At 40.5% G+C, this 20,058-nt stretch overlaps 1 protein-coding gene across 1 annotated transcript in view; it reads left to right on the top strand.

Moving 5' to 3' along the window:
* Positions 1-308: 308 nt before the first annotated feature.
* Positions 309-20,058, top strand: part of Cradd (CARD and death domain containing adaptor protein) — a 174,139-nt gene continuing 154,389 nt past the window's right edge. The window contains exons 1-2 of the mRNA XM_026397394.2: positions 309-436; positions 1,613-1,916. Of these exons, the coding sequence (XP_026253179.1) occupies positions 1,619-1,916 (298 nt within the window). The 5' untranslated portion in view covers positions 309-436; positions 1,613-1,618. The remainder of the gene's footprint in view (positions 437-1,612; positions 1,917-20,058) is intronic.

Genomic DNA, 20,058 nt, shown 5'->3' with positions numbered 1-20,058 from the left:
AGCTGGAAAGGACAGGAGCCTAGATAAATGTGGGTGTGTTGACGTTTTAAACGCAGTAGTCAGGGAAGACTTTGCTGCTAAAGTGACTTTTGACCTGCCTCTCATGGCAATTGTGTGCAAGGCCCGGGTGGAGTTAACTGTGTTAAGATGCAATGACCCATTTACTCCTAGGTTATCTAAGTTGTTTTCCATTTTCAGGCGGGCGTATTGTTTACCCACAGCAAACATGGCAGAAAAAACTTCAAACTGACCCTGGAGCCCTCAAAAATGATGGCCACAGCGCTTCCTGTGCTTGCCCTCAACAAAGATGGCGGCAATACTTCCTGTTTAGGGATTTCGCCTTCAACAAAGATGGTGCTTATGGTACAGGTTTCCTAACAGTCTGGATTCCGGTTGTAGTTTTTTTTTTTTTTTTTAAAGCGACGTGTTTGCAGACGTAAGTAACAGGAATCCATTTTTTTTTTTTTTTTAAATTTCTCGAATGCCCCGCGCTGTGGCGTTGGGCCCTGGGTGGCTCGATCGCCTTCTTAACTTGTTCTGGTTTCTGAGCCGGGCCAGGGTTGGGGGGGCGGTGCCCGGTCCCATTCTCCCCTCGGTCCGCTGTGAAGATCCTTCCGCGGTTCACATTGCCCCGAAAAATCTCTCATAGTTCGTTCTGTGTGTGACACAATAAAGATCTCAGTTGCAGAGGCCCGGAGGTTTTTTTTTTTGTTTTTTTTTTTTGGAAGTTCCAAATGAGCGCTCGAAGGCAAATACGGACCTGCTCCTCCTCCTCACCTGCCCACCCCCGCCCCAGGGAGCTGAGGAGCGCGGGGCCCGGCGCTGGGAGCCCCGTCCGCCCCCTCCGCGCCACACAGGCTACGTCGCCACCGCCCAGCCGCCTCAGTCGCCAGCGACCTTCAAAACCTGGGTGGCTTCTGACCAGTGTCGGCGTGTGGCCTTTTAAAAATTATTATTATTAAGGAGAATAACTCACTAAATGCCCCGTGCGTGGGTGGCCAGGGCAGTGCAGTGATGGAGATTCGGACTGCATAAGGTTTACTGTATACTGGACACATGCAATAAGTATATTGCTTGTAAGTGACGATGGTGTAAAGGCCTTTTCTCTTAGTGAAAAAGATCCTTAAACTCATTGGTACCTCTGGTTTCTGTCCTCCACTCCCGTTGCTTGTCAGGTTCTGCAAATGCCCGTGGTCATTTTTGGAAAATTGCAGTGATGGTGGCGGGCAATCTCTGCACTGTTAGGAGAAAAACACCATTTCTCCTCTAAAATGTGTTAAAATAAAATGCCGCTTTGTAATCCTTGCATACACATTTTTAAGACTTTTTAAGCAAAGTCTCTGGCCTGCTTTTTGGTCAGATCTCTTTATGGAAAGAGGACCTCATTATGTAAAAAGCAGAAACAGAAAAGATGATTCATCTCCACTGTTCCCTGTGTTGGGACGCATCTGAAGTTAACTTGGCTTGTTTTAATAGCCTTGTAGTAAACACCAGGGCCTGATATTCAGCATGCTAAGTTTCAAAAATCTGCCAGTTGTTAACACTGCAGCAACTACCTCTAGGGGTGCATCAGCATTCCTATAATCTGAGCCATGATTTTGTCTCTTTCCAGGGGGAAATGGAGGCCAGAGACAAGCAAGTGCTCCGCTCCCTCCGCCTGGAGCTGGGTGCAGAGGTACTGGTGGAGGGACTGGTTCTTCAGTACCTTTACCAGGAAGGAATCTTGACCGAAAACCATGTCCAAGAAATCAAAGCTCAAGCCACAGGCCTCCGGAAAACAATGCTGCTGCTGGATATCCTCCCCTCTAGGGGTCCAAAAGCATTTGATACCTTCCTAGATTCCCTGCAGGAGTTTCCCTGGGTGAAGGAGAAGCTGGAAAAGGCAAGAGAAGAAGCTGTCATTGAGCTGCCTTCAGGTAGGCCTCCAAAGGATCACTTCAAACCAGCTCTGAAATTGTTGGCACTTACACCTTTTGGATTGGAAGTTAATGTGGGCAGGGGTCAGTGGTTCATGCAAGGGAGTAAAGAGTTTGGAAGGAATAGGGTGAGGATGTGGCAATGTAGGAGAGGAAGAATGGACCATGACTGAGAGGTTGTGGAGGGAGCTCAGAGTCCATTTAGAAATGCTTCCAGGGAAACTTGGCAAGTCACTTGGGAGGCATGTTCTCATCAGAGAGCCAGGTCATATCTCAGCTCTTGGCATCAGGAGCCATTTGGAAAGTGCAGATGGGAAAGCAGGCTTTGGCCTGCTGATAATTGATTTGTGGGGTGCCAGAGCTGCCAGCTGGAAAAGGTCAGATTCATGGAGGAGGAGACAGCCTCTAGGAAGGCATGCCCTGCACCTGTCCCCTGGGCTGTCCTACAAGGCCAAAGGGAATTGTTTTGAAGACTGACTGACTTTGTTTTTAAAGGCTATTGGCTTAAAGTGTCCTTTTTGGTTTGGCTCTGTTCAGATATCTGTAGTATTTAATTTGGTAAGGGCAATACTTTGGGGAGGGTCTCATTTTGATTTTAAGAATTGAAAGCAGTAGAAAAGAAAAAGTTCTGGTGCTGTTGGCCTAGTTTGGGGCAGGAAGATGCGGTATGAAACATTTGTTCCTTTTTAACAGCTCTCATCACTTCTACCTTTTACAAAGATCGAGGAACAGATAAATGAACAACTAAAAATGATAATTTTTTTTTCCAGTACTGGGGATTGAACCTAGGACTTTGTATATGCCAGGTGCTCATTCTACCATGGAAGTACATCCTCAGCCGAGGCTGGCCCCCTGAGCTTGTGATCCTCCTGCTGTTAGTCTCTTGGTAACTGGGGTGCAGGCATGTGGCAAAAAGGAATAAAATTTTAGAAGAGAATTGAAAGTTGACTTGCAGATTTTTAACAGAAAATTAAGTAAATCTGAAGAAATGAAAATAGGAATTATGCTTCTACTCATGATGTACAGCAGTACAAAATGATCTTTTTTTGTATTAAGTATTTTGATAGTGAAAGGCTTTCGGTTCGCCTTTTTTGTTGTTTCCTACTATGTGCTGCCAGGAGGAACCTCTAAGTCAATTACCAGGAAAGCACCAATAATTTTTTAACATCTTCCCAATCCTACATTTATGTTTTGCTTTCACTAAATTGGTAGAGATATCTTAGATACTTGGCTTGGTTTTAATTTTGTAAGGACAGTCCAAACTGAGTTATAGATTTTCTTAGCAGAGGTAATATATCAATATCCTCTGGAGTTTCTGATACAGTGATAATTAAAACTACTCCAAGTCAGTGGTCCCTAGACTTTGTTGTTGCTGGTTTTTAAATACGAGTATAGCTAGTTTAAAAATATGCTACTAATACGAGACCACTTTTATTGCTTTTATTTTTATTATGTCATCTTTTGAATGATTTTTTTTCACAGACCACATAGTATTAAATAATCATGATTCTTCTTTTTTCATTGATGACATATGTCTGAATATTTGACCAGCATGAGATAATCAGTGAGGAAGACCGATAAAAATCTCAGTGGAAAAAACAAAAATATTTTTATTCCTAGCTTGACTAAATTACATGTAAAGTATGGTTTAGGCTTTTTGAAATACTGAAAATGGCTGGCCTTGGAGGACCACGGATGTTCTCAGCATGGACTGTGCTTACAAAATTAAATGCTCTAGCTGTCTGAACAAATCCAGGCTAATGTATCTTAAGATGTTTCTACTAATTTACTGAAAGCAGAACACATAACTCAGGATTGGAGAGATGTTAAAAAATTATTGGTGCTTTCCTGATATTTGACTTAGAGGTTCCTCCTGGCAGCACATAGTTGGAAACAACAAACCAGGGGAATTGAAAGCCTTTCACTATCAAAACATTTAATTATATGATCATTATAGGTGATGTAAATAGTACTGCTGCACCTCTTTTGTGGAAGTGTGACCCCCATTTCCTCAGATTCATTCAGACAGCAAGAAGCAGTTAAGACAGTTTCTACCACATGAAAGTTATAGAGAAACTGAGGGAAAAATAGGTTTTTGAAAGCAAGCAGAATGAAGCAGTATATAGTGGAGAAAAACTGTGCATATATATGTGTTAAAGTTTAGAAATATAAGGTTTTCCTCAAAGTTTGTTAATTTTGTAGAAGGGGTCAAATGGAGAGATAGTGTGGCTTAGAAAGAAACAGTATTTGTAATTGATTTCCTTTTTATTGAGTAACACTGCTATTGAAAAGAGTATTCTGAAGCAGAGATTTGTTTGATTTATGTATGTCTCTGTGTACCTTCCACCATGACAGTTACGTACATTCATTTTTTTTAGATAGGTGTTTTTATTAAATGTTGACTATTTAAAATAATATTATAAAATATAAGTAATATTTGAAGAATAAGGTAAAGTAAACATCTGTCTTCTCATCACTTAGTTTAAGAAAAATATGACAATTGTTTTGAGAATCCCTGGTGCTTCTTTCTGGTCCCCTCCTTTTTAACCCTCACTCACTGGTAAACCCTGAATTTGGGGTTTGTTGTTCATTCTCTTCCTCACTTTGTAGTTTCCATATCATGGAAATCACTTTTAAAATCTGCATGTCGTTGAAGAATATAGCATGTTATGGGTTCTAGTGGTAAATGTGTGGATATGTATATATAGATATTTAATGTATAGGAGAGATGGAAGAAATGATATATTTTAAAGGAGTTGACAGTTAATAGCTTTCTTGCTTGAGACATTAAAATATATTTAAATGTTTAAAGTAATTAATTTCATAGCAATATTTTAAAACTTAAATTAAGTTGGAATTTAATGAATTGGAAACCTAGGCAGTTTTTTTTGTTTGTTTTTTATTGCTTTTTTTTTTTTTTTTTAATTCTGGATGACTATCAGAGGTACAATTCCTTCCAATTTAATGTCTCTGGAAAAAAGCAGATAAACCCAGAAGGCTATTTCCTAGGACCTCAGGGCTTCTCCAGCATTGTAACAGAGTTTTAACAAGATTTGCAGTAGGCCACTTACATTGTTGTAGTGGCATCTTTGATCTTTGAAGAACTGGACTGTGGGAAAATGTGGTGCTTCTGTCTGAATGTATATGCATTCACCGCCTCTTACTTTTCACTCATTTTGGTTGCAATCATTAATTTGTTTGTATGGATTTCTTGGCCTTCTCTTCAGAGGCCTTGAGAACCTGAGAAGGAGTGGCCTTCTCTGTAGGCAAGAGATTGATCCTCTTTAAGAATGAATTGATTTTAAGTTTTCTTGTTGTGTTCTTCTAGCAGATTCTTGGTTTTCCCTTTGTTTATCTAATTTTTATTTTTCATTTATCAATTTTGAACTGGCTCGGACTTTTTTTGGGGGGGCGGTAATCCTGGTTAGTTGCTTATTTGTGTGCTGGATGTAGTTCTTTAGTGAACTGTATCTTGTTCTCCTTTTATTCTTCCACACCGCCTCCACAACACACACCCAGGGAATCCTAAAACATAAAAGCAAACAAACAAAAAACTAAAACCTTTGATTTTTTTCAGAATCTGCCTAGGTCTTCCAATCTCTGTTAATTAAAAAAAAAAAAAAGGCTAAGACATAAATGGATGACTTTTTTTTTTTTTTTTTTTAACCCTATAAGGATTCTTACCTTTTAAAAGGGAAATTCTGACGATAAAATGACTTAATCTGTGTTGACACTGTGGAAGGAACACTTTACAGCATGTCCCTCTCTGGCCAAGGTCACATACTAGATACTAGATCAGCTGGACATCCTTTCTGGACTCCTGTCCTATCATTTTAGGAGATGAGGACAGTGTGGTATGTGAGTGTGAGCAGCCTGTGCCTGCCTGGCTTCCCACTCCCTGTGGGTCCTGCCTGCCCTGACCACTCACTCCAGTGCCTGGGCTCATCTGAATCTGGAAAGGTTTATCCACAACCCCAGCCGCACTGTCTGGTGAGACTTAGCCTCTGGGCCATGGGACCTATTTTCCCTAGGTTGGCCCTGGCTGTGGGACTGGGTCTCTGCCAAGATTTTCACTTACCAGTCTGCCTAGTAACCCTGCCTTTTACTCCAATCTTCCTTTAGTCTTGGGAGTTTGGTTTTTTTGTTTTTCTCTCCTCCTTCTCTTGATTCTTGCTTTATGTATTCTTAGCCACTGTCAAGAGTGAAGGTCAGATCTCTGGGACACAGTTCAGCGCCTCCTGTAATGAGCACCAGACACCTCAGCTCTTGAGCCTGCTGGAGTGGCTGTCCTGAGACTGTCACTTGTTCAGCAGGTTTTCCCCAAGGACCCTATGCCCCAGACTGCCTGGCTGTCCTCACTGGCACAGTGTTCAGGGCTCTGGCTGGTCTCTTTTCCTCCTGCCTATGGCTCCAGGGCTCAGCTTATCCCTTGTGGAGCTGTTCTTGAATAATCATGCTGAGCCACCTCAGCCGCCACCCGAGATGCACTCTGGCTCTGAGGTGTATACTTGGAGGCATCAGCAGTTACTAAGCTCTCGTGGCAGACTTATAGACATCATAATAGGCTCATTAGAGAAATTTCTAGCTAGGGATTCTTCTCATAGGATCCTGCAGTCATGCCGCATACCTGAGCCTGCTCTGCATAATTTCTGTATTGATCTCAGTTTATCTCCCTGTGGGCTGTCTAGGCTCTTCACTGTGGCTGAGTAGTGCTCACCTGTGGCATCGTGTGTGTGAAGGGAGAACACCTGATCAGTTTCTACCATGTGCTAGATGTTAAGTGCCAAGGGTTTAGCAGTAACCAAAACAAAATCCCTGCTCACCCGGAGCTTTGTGGTTCTGGGGGAGAGGGTAAAGAACTGGGGACAACCATAAGCAAATGAATAAATAACCTATCTGGTGGTGATGAATGCTGTGAAGAGTGTGTGTGGGAGTGAGGGTGGCCAGGGAAGCCTCTCTGATGTGGGGACACTGGGTGGAGACCTGACTTCTGTGACAGAGTGGCCTGCAAGGACACAGGAACTAGAGTGGGAGCATGGGTGACAGTGTGGCTAGATAAGACATCATCCTCATAGAAATGAACCGCATTCCATATCTGCGTAGGCTCAGTCACCACTGTTTGTTGTGCTTCCTGTTGGACAGACATGACCTTGGCTGCTATTAAGATGATTCGAGATGATTTGTGGACATGGGATTAAATAATGCTTAATCACACAATGGGAATGCGTTTGCTTTTTACTTCTGTTATAGTCTTGGAAAGAGTGATCAGAGGTTCTCATGCTTAAGGCCTTCTGTTGGCCTTAAATAATTAGCTAGAATTTAGTTGTATTGCTTTTTTGTGTGTGTCAGGGGAGTATCAATTTTAATGGGTTCCTTTCATTCAGGGCAAGTTCCTATTAAAAATACATTATTTTTATTTAACCAGTTAAGTCCCAGGATTTCCAATTCTATGATTATCTCAGTGAAATTGACATAGGTACATTAAAATAGGTTGGAAATAATAATTCGGAGTTTGCATATATTATTAATTACTGTTGCTATATTATATTGGCATTTTTCCATTATGCTAATTTCCATATTATTATGTTACATAATTAGACCATATATTATGTTTAAATTTTTAAAAGTGTTCCACAGCTGGGACAATGGGACAAACTGGATTAATTAAGCACAAATGAGTGAACAGAGGGCTAGTGATGTAGCCCAGTGGTAAAACACTTGCCCAACATGTTCAAGTCCCCAGATTTGAACCTCAGTACCAAAAAAAAAAAAAAAAAAAAAAAAGAGAGAGAGAGAGAGAGAGAGAGACAACATAAAGAAAAATACTAAAAACATAATAGGAAGCCCTGGGGACATGGCAAGGAGTGTGAAGGTGCTTTTCGTGTGTTCCCAAGTGGACAGCGTGGCAGGAGTGCGGGGAGGAGCCGGGACCTGGCTGGCATGGTGAGGGCGAGAGGGCCCTGGCTCTGTTCAGATGCAGACGCTGCTGCTCTCAAGGCACTTTCAGTTTTGCCCAGGCAGTTTATGCGCAGTGACAGGAACTGGTTAAGCTTATTAGTAGAATTACTAAGTTTATAAGATTCTAAATGTTAAACACATGTATCTGCTGCTGTAACAGTCAGCAAGATGGAGCCAGATTCTGGTGTTATGGAATTTGGGAGCTGGGAGGGACTCAAAGATCATCTAATTTTTCTCTGAGCAAACAGAGGCCTAGGAGATTAAGTCAGCTTGCCCACGATCACACAGCTAGCTGATGTAATTTATTGTTGGGACTGGAATCCCAGCCTCCCAAATCTTGATTTAGGACTTTTCCTGCCTTGAAATCTTGGCTCCCCACTGGGTTTGAAATGGAATTGTATTATGCTGTAGTGTTAATAATTGAAAGAGGCTTTTTAAACATTGTACTAATGTATTTTTTTTTTTATTTTAAGGGGAAAATTTTCAAGGGCTTTTAGAGGTATAATGGGATGAGGTTTTACTAAAATATCTTATTTTTATTAGTGCTAATTTTAATCATTAAAAAATGATGATAGTTTAGTAGTGCATCTTATCAGAAGTTTTTTTTTTCTCAGCTTCTGCAAGGCTGACAGAGGAAGAGCGGAAGACTTTTATCGAGTATTTATGAGACTGATGAAATAATGCATCTGTTGGCAGCTAATTGCAGCTCTTTCTAGGAATAGTGAACCATGTGACAGGTCTTGTCCCAGCAGGGATGCCTCTGTTTCACTTAAAAAAATGGATTTAATGTTCTTTTTGCTTAGAAAGTCTGACTGTGACTTTTTCCTCCCTCCTGTGGATGTATGGACCATTTGGCTACATCAATCACCCTGTTGACCTCAGGGTTGATTTAGCTCAGTCTTTCTGGCTGTGCACTGGAATCACCTGGGGAACTTTTTAAAAGTTCTGATGCTCAGACTCTGCTGTAGGCCAATCCTTTACAAAATCTTAGAAAGTGGGGCCTGGACAATGTAGCATAGATAATGCACACACTTGTGTTTGCAAACACAGGCACAAACACAAATACCTCAGGAGGTTATTTTAAAATACAACCCAGGGTTAAGAACCTTGAGATCTGACCAGCTGATTAGGTAGGTGGCTCTTTGCTCACTTACTGCTCCCCAACTATGGGCTTCCCAAAGCTGTGCTCTTACTTAAAGAGTTGTTTTTGTTTTCAGGTGTGAGGACGTAGAGGGTGGTAGAAATGGAGGTGTAGAAGGATATTAGTTTGCAAATGTTTTTCCTTCTTGAATTTCTTGAACACTGTTGCTTAAGAATGTTTCAGAATCTTGGACCCCATAATGTTGATAGTGAAGACACTACCAACACTGAAATCCATTAGTGCTCGATGAGGAATGGGGTGTACAGGCTGGATGTACATAAGAACAAAATTGTAGGTTTTTGCATTAGCTGGAGAATTTGAATTGGAGGCATTATTTTCATTTTACCTGTTCACATTGTGTGGTAGTTTCAAAATCTCAAAATACTTTGTGTTCTGTGGATCAAACTGTGTACAAATGGAGACAAATCCACTAATGAAGAAGGAGTTGGATGCTATATATCTGTTGGAACTTTTTATCTGTTCTCAGATTCAAGCTGAACTGAAGGTGGCTTGAGAATAGATGAGAAGAAAGAGACAGATGGCCTCTGGTCAGAGTGCAACTGGCCTAGTCTCTCCTTCCGTAGGGTGGTCAGTCAGGCTGTCTGCCAAGATTTTGTTTGAATTAAAAATGAGTTCAGCTGGGCGTGGTGGTGCACACCTGTGCGGGCAGGAGGATTCCAAGTTCAAAGCCAACCTCAGCAAAAAATCGAGACATTAAGCAACTCAGTGAGATCCTGTCTCTAAATAAAGTACAAAATATGGCTGGAGATGGCTAAGTGGTCGAGTGCCCCTGAGTTCAACTCCCAGTACCGGAAAAAAAAAAAAAAAAAGAGTTTTAGTATTTCTTGTATCTCACCAAGAACCTCAGACGTCATTGGTAAAATAATTGTATTTAAGGGGGGCCTACTGTGTGCCAGGTACCCTTCTAAGTCCTTTGCATTTATTTACCCATTTAATAAATAGTAATAACTTGATGAAGTCGATTATTACCCTCATTAGTCAGATGAGAAAATGTAGACATAGAGATATTAAATATTTTTCTGAAGAAGACACAGTGTAGTTAGTAGAAAGAATTTGGAATCCAGGCACTTTGACTGCAAAGCCTGTTAACTCATATCCTATAAAAATATTTGCTCATAATTCACCTTTCTCTCCTCCCAAATTCCGATAACCTTAGGCTGCTCCAGGGCCCATCATTACTAGCTCTCCCTCCTCCCTCCCCAGTCTTGCCTAGTCGCTCGCCTGAGGGCCTTGGCTGCTTTCTCTTTCCTGCCTGTTGTCCTGAGGTTCATTCCTGTCCGGTATCTCCCTCTCCCCCTCTCCCTCATTTTTCCCGTATTTTGGCTGGGAGGTTAGGGTATAATGTAAGCCTACCTGGGGTCAAGGAAGGGTCTGTGTCTCTCCCATCCCAGCTGCTACCTTGAGAATAAAAGAAGACTAAATCTCAACTGTGATGAGGGGACAGTGAATTGGTCCCTCTGACAATGGAATCAGCCCCACTTTTGCAGTTCTTGAATCCTGTTGCCTAAAGCTGTCCGTTCAGCCACCAGCGTTTCTGGTGCTGCTGCTTCAGTTTCAGTGCGTGCTCAGTGAGGTGGTGTCCCTTTTTTGGGGGGTATGGTTCATACATGCGGGCCGCTGCAGCTAGCTGCAGGAATGCCTGCTTTGCTTAGTGTTAACAGGCAGCTGTGTTCATACTTGTTCCTCAGTTTGGGCAAAAGGAGAGTGCCCTTGGAGGGCAATTCCCTAAGGAGGGTGAAAAAGGAATGTGTTGTATTTTTCCAAACATTATATTTTAATTGAAGAAGCAATGTAACATGAAGAAGAAGTTTGGGGCAGGTTTCAATCCTAGGCTTTCTTTTGATAATGTTATAAAAGAAACCTTAACTCCTTGAGAGAAGTGCCAAGTTGATAATTCCTGGAAATGTTCAGGTTCTATTTACACTTAGCACCATGGCAGAGAGGGTGGCAACGCTGTTACCAAAATAACACTGCTGAGATGTCATAACTGGCTGGAAAGGAAATAGGAATAAACAAACTCAGTTTCCCCCGCACTCTCACTCAATATGCAACACAGAATGTTTCTGGGACCAAATGTGCGGGAGTCCTGCCCCATCCCCAGCAAGCTGTGCTGCTGCATGGACACCAGCTGGTGTCCTCTAATTCAGTTCAATTCTGACATCATCTACCTGGTGGTAGTATCTGATCCCTCAGTTGAGATTGCTTAGTATCTAAGACTGCCCCTGTTTTTAATGCCGGTTGCAAGTTTATTCCTTTGGTTTTAAATTAGGGTCACCATTTACTCCCTTCTTGGCTTCAATTAATTTGCTGGGGCTACTCGTGGAACTCAGGGAAACACGCTTGCCCGTGTATTATGTTAGGAAGGACGCACAGGCTGAGGTGTGGAGAAGGGGCATAGAGATTCTAAGGATTTTAGGAGTTGTATACCAGGAAAAGAGTGAAGACAATATATATTTTTTTGACATCACAGTGGCAAGTGAGAAGCTTGTGATTTTATCTTTTTATTTATTTACTAATTTATATTATTATTTCTTTTGCAGTGCTGGGGATAACATCCAGGGCTTTCTGCTTGCTAGGCAAGAGCTCTACCACTAAGCTACACCCTCAGTCCTGGCTTGTGGTTTTAGAGCCTAAATATTAATCTCTAAAAGCACCTCTCAGTTCTACCATTTGTTGGTATGCTGCACAGGTGCAGAGTGGTAATAGTGAGATTGTTACAGAGAATACAGAGCAGGTGGACCGTGTCTGCTGGGACTTGTCCTGTCGCTATAACTATAGGTTAGAGCTGGAAAGGATCTTAGAGACCCTTCTTTATAGATGAGGGAAGGAAGGGATGTAACCAAGTCTAACAGTATGTAGAGTTCTTTGGTTTTAGCAGTAGAACTTTATGCTAATATAAACAAAAATAAAAATTTCTCTGAAGTTTACCGGATAGTTCCCAACTTTGAAGGAATGGCCAAAATTGCAGGAGTCAATAAGGGCAGGATTGAGGCAGCAAGGGAGAGTTAAGGCCACTGGGATGAGTATCTCCAGTCAAGTTTCTCCATTGTGCCCTGCCTCAGGATTCAAAGACTGTGAGCCAAGTTTGGAGCAAGCTAGGTCCTCATAAACCTTTTCAAAATCAGAATGCTTTGGAGAAAAAGAATAGATTGAAAATAGGGTTGATATAGAGAGGAGGTTAGAAAGAATCTGAATTAAGTACTGGGTTAAGTGTCACACACTTATTTGATATATAGAAACTCACTCTATCCTCATAATAACTCTTGGAGGTAGGTACTATTATCTTCATTTGCATTTTACAGGTGAGTAGACTAAGATGTTAGATAAATTGTCCAGGTTCACACACTGAGGTAGTAACAGGCCTGGGCTTTGAAGACCAACAGTCCAGACCACACTTCTCATCACCACACTGTCTTATTTCACCTCTAAGACCTGTTCGTGGTTCTGAGTAGGTCACATGTCCTAGGTTATCTGACTTAGGCTAGCACTGCTTCCTTATTTTCTGACCCCTTTCTTGCCTTAGGTCTCACATGTAGCCAACATTCTCATTGTGTGTATGTCAGTGTCTGTTTGTCACACTGTCTTTTTAACAGTTTACCAAATGAAAGATTAAAAAAATACCAAAGATGATAAAAGTCTTCTCTATGTGATTTAACAAAATAGAGACATTGAATGAGATGCCATGGAAATGTTTTATTTGTTTAGTTTTTAAACTTATCTCTTCACTTTCAATCTCTTTTTATTATTAGTCATGTATTGGTGCTATGGGCAAATGTGCCTTTTTAGGTCTTTGTATTTGAGCCTTTTTATTTCTTCACTGTGGCTAACTGTTTTGGTTAGGACTTTTAGTATTATGTTGAATGAAAGTGGTGAGAGAGAGCATCCTTGTCTTATTCTTGATGGTAGAAGAAAAGCTTTTAAGTTCTCATTGTTGAATATGATGTTAGCTATGGGTTTGTCACATGTGGCTCTTATTATGTTGAGGTACAATCTTTCTATTCCTAATATGTTGAGTTGTTGTCATGAAAAGATGTTGAATTTTGTCAAATTCTTTCACTGCCATCTACTGAAACAATCATATGATTTTTGTTCTTTGTTCTGTTGATGTGTATTACATTTATTGATTGGCATATGTTAACCATCCTTGCATTCCCTTAATCCTGGTGAATTGATCCTTGTAATGTGTTGTTGACATTGATTTGCTAGTATTTATGATTTGTGCATTTATATTCATCAGGGATATTGGGCTAACTTTCTTATCTCTTCAATAAATGGCATTGGGACAAATTAAAAGCACAGTGATATATTACCTCATACCTATTAGAATGGCTATGATCAAAAAGATAAAAGGTAAATATTGGAGGAGTATGATCTTGTTAGTGGGAATGTAAATTAATAAATCATTATGGAGAACAATATGGAAATCCCTCAGAAAATTAAACTAGAACTACTGTACAACCCAACAGTCCTACTACTGCCATCTACTGAAATCTGTATCCAAAGGAAATCAGTATGTCAAAGAGATATCATTGCAGCATTATTCACAATAATCAAGATATGGAATCAACCTGAGTATCCATCAGCAAATGAATTGATAAATAAAATATGGTAGATATACACAATTGAATACTATTCAGCCTTTAAAAAGGAAATACTATCATTTTAAACATTAAAGTTTTTTTTTGTTGTTGTTATCAGGGATTGAACCCAGGGACATTTAACCATTGAGTCACATCTCAGCCCTTTTGTTATTTTGAGACAGGGTCTTGCTAAGTTGCTTAGGACCTTGCTAAGTTATTGAGGCTGGCTTTGAACTTGTAATCCTCCTGCCTCAGCCTCCCAAGCCTCTGGAATTATAGGCTTGTTAGAAATCCTATAATTTATGGCAATGTGCATGAACCTAGAGGATATCATTCTAATAAGCCAAACACAGAAAGACAAATATATCATGATCTCATGTATATGTGGAATCTGAAAAAGTTAAAATCTTAGAAGGAGAAAATAGAATGGTGGTTACTAGGGCCTGGGAGAGAGGTGGTTGGGGAGATGTTGTTCAAAGAATTAAAAAAAAAAAAAAAGGAGGAAAAAGTTCAAGAGGTTAGTTGTATAACCTGGTGACTATAATTAATACTGAATTAAATTCTTGAAAAATCACAGAAGGTAAATTTTAAGTGTCTTAACCCTAAAAATATGATAAGTATATAAGGTAATGCATATGTTAATTATCTCAACCCCTCCACAATGTGTATATGCTATGGTCTGAATGTTTCCTAAAATTCCTGTGTTAAAACTTAATCCACCATCTGGTGGTGTTAAGTAGCGGGGCCTTTGAGGATGTGACTTGAGGGAACTAGCGTAAGTTGTTTTGCCTTTCCACCTTGTGCCAGGTGAGGGTGCAGTGCTGGCCCCTCCTGCCATGTGAAGATGCTGTGAGAAGGATCTCACCAGGCTCAGTGCAGGCACCCTGACCTTGATTTCTCAGCCTCCAGAACTGTGAGAAGTACATGTCTATTCTTTAACTGGGGGCAGTGGCACATCACCTGTAATCCCAGCAATTTGAGAGTCTGAGGCAGGAGGATTGGTAGTTCAAGATCAGCCTCCACAATTTACTGAGACCCTGTCTCAAAATAGAATATAAAAAGGGCTAGGGAAGTGGCTCAGTGGTAAAGTGCCCCTACGTTTTATCCCCAGTATTGCCAAAAAAAATTTAAAAAATAGAAAACTAAAAATTCTATCATTTGTAAATGACCCAGTCTGTGGTGGCATTTTGTCATAGAAGCATAAACAGACTAAGATAGTATACATATTTCAGATCACCATGTTATGTATAGTAAATATATGAGTGTTTATTTTTCAATTAATATCAATTTTAAAAGCCAACACTGTTCATAATAAATTAATAGTGAAGTATAACAGAAATATTTGGAATTGGGTTTTTCTTGTTTTTATTTTTGAAATCTCAAAACATGAGTTTTAACTGCAGGGAAGAAAAATATCTTTTCCTCAGTTATCCCAGCTTCATGGCTGAAGCCCCTGGAACAAAAAAGAGACAAGAGAAAAGCATACCACTTATTTCGCTGTAAGTTTATATGACACAGACGCCTTCATAAGGAAATGAAGACCTGGAGAAATGAACGTGTGTATTTTGGTGCTCGCTGATGACTGTGGGCAGTTGTGGAGGAGCATGGCGGGATGCAGGATGATCTAATAGCAATGAGCAGGCGCCTGTCCTGGTTTTCCTCTGTATCTTTGGAGACATGGATGCTCCCTTCCCTTAGATATTGGGAGGGTCTTACACACATGAGCCTCTGATGGCCTGCTTCAGGGAAGGTCAGAAAGTCCGGGGTTTTATGACTTGCTTCAGGGAAGCAGCCAGGGGAAAGGTAAGAGTGACCTGCCTGCCTCCACTGTTTTCTCAGATTGAATGGTGCCGTGCTTAGGGGTAGTGTGTTCTGCACTCTATCATCATCACCAGAGGAATTTCCATTTTAGAAGCTCTCTCTAAACTCTAGTCATTTCCAGAAAGTTATTATTTACTTGACACTAATGCTCACATCTGGAATTTTTTACATGATACCAAATAAAGAAGAACATTTAGAAGATTATATGTGTGTGCATGTGAAAAAAAAATATTGCTTTTCTTCAGAGAGTAAAACTTCTGAAACAACTCGAAGTAGTCTTTTCAAATTATTATCAAGGCCTGTTGCTATTTCAGTGAGCAGAGGGTTGGGGTGGGGAATACTGGACTTAAATGACCTTCTCCAAGTGCCTCTTAAGGAACTATGAAGAGTATTTTTCACTCTGCTGTTTAAAGTATTTTTCTGTTTATCTTTCTATGAGTATTCTATTTCAAAGTGTTTCACTAGATTATTATATAACCTGATTTTTTTCAATGTCTCCTGTTTGTATACTTTTAAATATTAAATTTCAAAATCTTTTCATTATTTTCCACAAGCTGTTAGATTATAGATGATTAAGCTTTTGCCAGTGGCATTTAAAAATATACTTGTTTCCCTCCAGTAGACTAGATTTGTAAATGTGCGGGTATTCTGGGTAGTAGGCTTTTTTCTCCTCGTCCTTGGAAGGACATTCCTGATGACTTTTTTCATTAAATCATAGAGTGTATTTCAAAGAGACTTAAAATCTTTGACAGAATAATCATATCCCTTCTCCCGTGCTCTGTAGTTCCCAGTTCAACACCACAAAGCATTGTGGGTAGCAGGATAGGCTGTAGATGGCAGTGGAAAGAGCTTCAGCCCAGCCAGGGTGTATTGAATAGCCACTGTAACCAGGAGTTAAACAGGCACAGAAGTTAATCAGGCATAATTCCTGCCCAGAAGGTACCCCAGATGACTAAGATAATAGAGTCAAGAGCAGAACAGAGCCGGCTGTGTAGTAGGCCTTCAGAGAGCATCAGTTGTTGGTCTTATCATGAGATGGGTCATCATTCTTTTTTTGTTGTTATCATTAGATGGAACTGAAGAGCTGAGCTATGCAAATTCACCAAGGTTGGACACACAGGGGAGGGTGGATTTGTGGGGTTATGTTTGTCTCACATTTACTGAACACTTATTGTGACCTAGCTCCTTTAAGTGCTTTTGTTTAAAAGCATGAGGTTGATACTATTGTTGTTCCCATTTTTCAGAAGAGGAAGCAGAGACTCAGCCCAGGACCACACAGCATTCCATTCTGTGAAATGCTCTGTAAGCATTTGGAGATGTGGTTCTAGGCTCACGATAAAATTCTGCTTCTACCTTTTATCTGCTGTATTATTTTTTTTCCTCTAAATTTAAATCTCTTCATGTGTAAAAGAGATGCTTCCTACTCATCTCCATTGGTAAAGTAAGATTAAATGAAAGGACATGTGAATGAATCTTCTAGAACTTAGAGTGCTATGTAAACAGAGGCAGTATTTTTCATGTTGTCTGATACTCTGCTGTAGACACTTTCTCCCTTGTCTCTCCTCTGGCCTTGTTCCTCTCTGTTCATGAAGCTCCTAGAGGATTTGATTTCAGAATGAGGCTCCCACCCACCTTTTTTTGTAGAAACTTCCTGGATATCATTGTTTGACTCGTACTCTTTTTTCAGTCACTGAAGATGACTTTTATTTCCTTGGGTTTTCATAATTGTCCTTTTCCTATTTCAACACAGTGAGTCATTGTTCATGCTACATCATTTGACTTAAGCTCCTTGCAGCAGAGACCTTTGGTAAAGTTCAGGGATGCTATTTAGGTGGCTGATTGCTGTCTTGGCACTGGGAATCATTCTTTTTCTTTCTTGCTATTGCTTCGCCTCCTCTCAGCTCCATTATCTGTTTTTTTTTTTTTTTTTTTTTTAAGCAGGGTCTCATTAAGTTGCCCAGATTGATCTGGAACTCACAATCTTCCTTCCTCAGCCTTCCAAGTATCTGGGATTATAGGTGTGTGCTTCCATGGCTGGACACTGTTATCTTCTTGTAGGACCACCATCATGTATGTGGTCTGTTCTTGTTAAAACATTATCATGTGATGCATGACTGTACAGTCACATATTGAGGTACTGGGAGGTAGGGCTGCATCATATGAATTGGGAGGACACATAAGTCATCCATGACACTGCTGTGATAATGGAGCCAGGGGAATGAGACCCACAACCTAGGCCCCAGCACTGTAGAGCTACCAGCACTCAGTGCCAGCCTGGGAGAACTGCAGGCATGAAACTCCAAGGACACAGGGAAAAGACAGGGATGCCTGAATCTTTGGGAACCCAGATCCCCCAGGCATGTCCCTGTCTTTCTCCTGGAGTGAAAGGTTTTTCTGGAGTTATAAAGCTTAATGTTGTTTTTCCTATTGGGTTTTGGAGTTATTTGGAATCAGTTTCCTCTCTTCACTCCTATTTTTCCCTTTCAAATAGAAATGTCTGTCTTATGCCTGTGCCACTATTGTTATTTTGGGAGTAGATACCTTGTTTTGATTTCACAGGCTCGTGGCTGGAGTGAATTTGCCCCAGGATGAATCGTGCCTTGATCTTCATCCATATCTGATTCAGATGAGGCTCTAGGCTTTAGATGTTTGAGTTGGTGCTAGAAGGGTTAAGACTTTGGGGCTATTGGGATGGAATGAATGTATTTCTCATTTAAGAAGGATATGAATTTTGGGGACCATGGGCAGAATGCTGTGGTTTGAATGTGGCTCTCTAAAGCTTCTGTTTTAGAAACAATCCCCAAATTTATATATTACTGGTATTTAGAGTGAAGGCCTTTGAAGATAATGAGGTTTGGATGAAGTCATGGGGGTGGAGCCTCTGTGGGGCATTAGTTGCTTTGTATGGAGAGGAAGAAAGACCTGAACTGGCAGACTTTCTCTGTCTCACACATGATACCCTTTGCCATGTTATGATTCAGCAAGAAGGTAAGGACCAGATGCCATGAATATGCTGGTGTCATGCTGTTAGACTTCCAAGCCTCTAGAAAGAACCATGTACCAAATAAAAGTCTATTTTTTAATAAATTACATAGTCTTAGGCATTTTGTTATAGCAACAGAAAATAAATTTAAGAAACCAGTTCCTGTAGGTTTTAACTGGATCTCCCCCCCCCCCATCTTTTCCTGGATAGCCAGCAGATATAATAACTCTACTTAACCCTCCATAAAAGCAACTCTTTGTCATTTCTTAGTGGCTGCTGTTTTTTGCTGCATGTCAGCCATTAGCCATTCATTTTATCAGACTATTTTCTATCCCAGGCAATTTCTAACTTGTCTGCCTAGTTATGAATCCATTTTGTCACCATTATTAGTAATTATTGTAATAATGAATTTCACCTGAGAAAATACTTCTTGTCTTCTTTATGGCTGGAAATTCTAGTCTTGTAGGCCCATGTTAGATACAGGAGTAGGTCGAGAAGTCAGAACCCTTGAAGCCCAGCTCTGCCCAGGGCCAAATCTTCTAAAGATGAAGGAAATTCTAAGACTGAAAATTTGAAGCTTTCAGGGTTGAGCCCTTTGAACTCATATGCTCAGAATCACAGCCCAAAACCAAACCAGAAACCACCTCTCTAACATTTGCATACCCAGTGGACTTCCAACATCAGGACTGTTCTTGCCTGGATAACAGAAAGTTTTGTGCATACGGTAGCTTTGGTTCTTAAATTCTGGGCTCCTCCATTTTTATGATGTTCTACTTTTATAGCCCATTCCCTGAGCCAGGTGCCCTAGAGACATGGCCTCTTTCTTTTTTTGTTGTTTTTACCACAAGGCAGGCAGGTATGGCCAGTAGACACAACTCTGCTTATCCCTCTATGAAAATGATTCTTTGGCATTTCTTAGTGGCTGCTGTGTTTTGCCAGCTGTTAACTATTCATTTTATCAGACTAGTCTCTATCTCACTCATTCCCATGAGTTTCTCTTGTTCTGTGGCATATTTTGAATTCACTATCTCCTCCTTCCTTTTAGAAACAAACTCAACGGTTTTTAAACTAAGTTCAATTTTTGATTGCCACCTTGCCTTTGGGATATGTAGCACAGAGGTTAGAAAACTATAGACCATGGCCACATCTGTCTACTTCCTGGTTTTGTATGGCCTATTAGCTAAGAATGGTTTTCACTTCCCCTTCTCCCCCCAGTGCAGGGACTCATTCCCAGGGCCTTGCACATATTAGGCAAACACTCTACCACTGAGCTACACCTCTTGTTCAATTTTCACATTTTTAAAAGGTTGAAAAAGAAAGAGAAAGATGATTTCATGATGTCTAAAAAATCACGATATTCACATTTTAGTGTCTGTAGATAAAATTTTATTGGAATACAGCCATGCTTATTTGTGAACGTTGTCTCCAGCCACTTTCACACTATACTGGCAGATTTGAGTAGTTGCAGTAGAGCTTTTGTGGCCCACAAATCCGGAGATACTTACTATCTGGTCATTTATAGAAATCTCTTCACCTCTGGTATAGTATGAGAAGGACTAGGGGGAAAAAATGGCTTTTCCAAGAAAGCTTTTTTGAGTTTTTCTGATGACAAGAATCAGCTTTGTTTGCTTTTCTTTT

This window comes from Urocitellus parryii, chromosome 5 (assembly GCF_045843805.1).
Source record: "Urocitellus parryii isolate mUroPar1 chromosome 5, mUroPar1.hap1, whole genome shotgun sequence".
NCBI lineage: Eukaryota > Metazoa > Chordata > Mammalia > Rodentia > Sciuridae > Urocitellus > Urocitellus parryii.
Note: the sequence above shows the minus strand (reverse complement) of the source record. Positions and strands in the feature narration are given on the sequence as shown.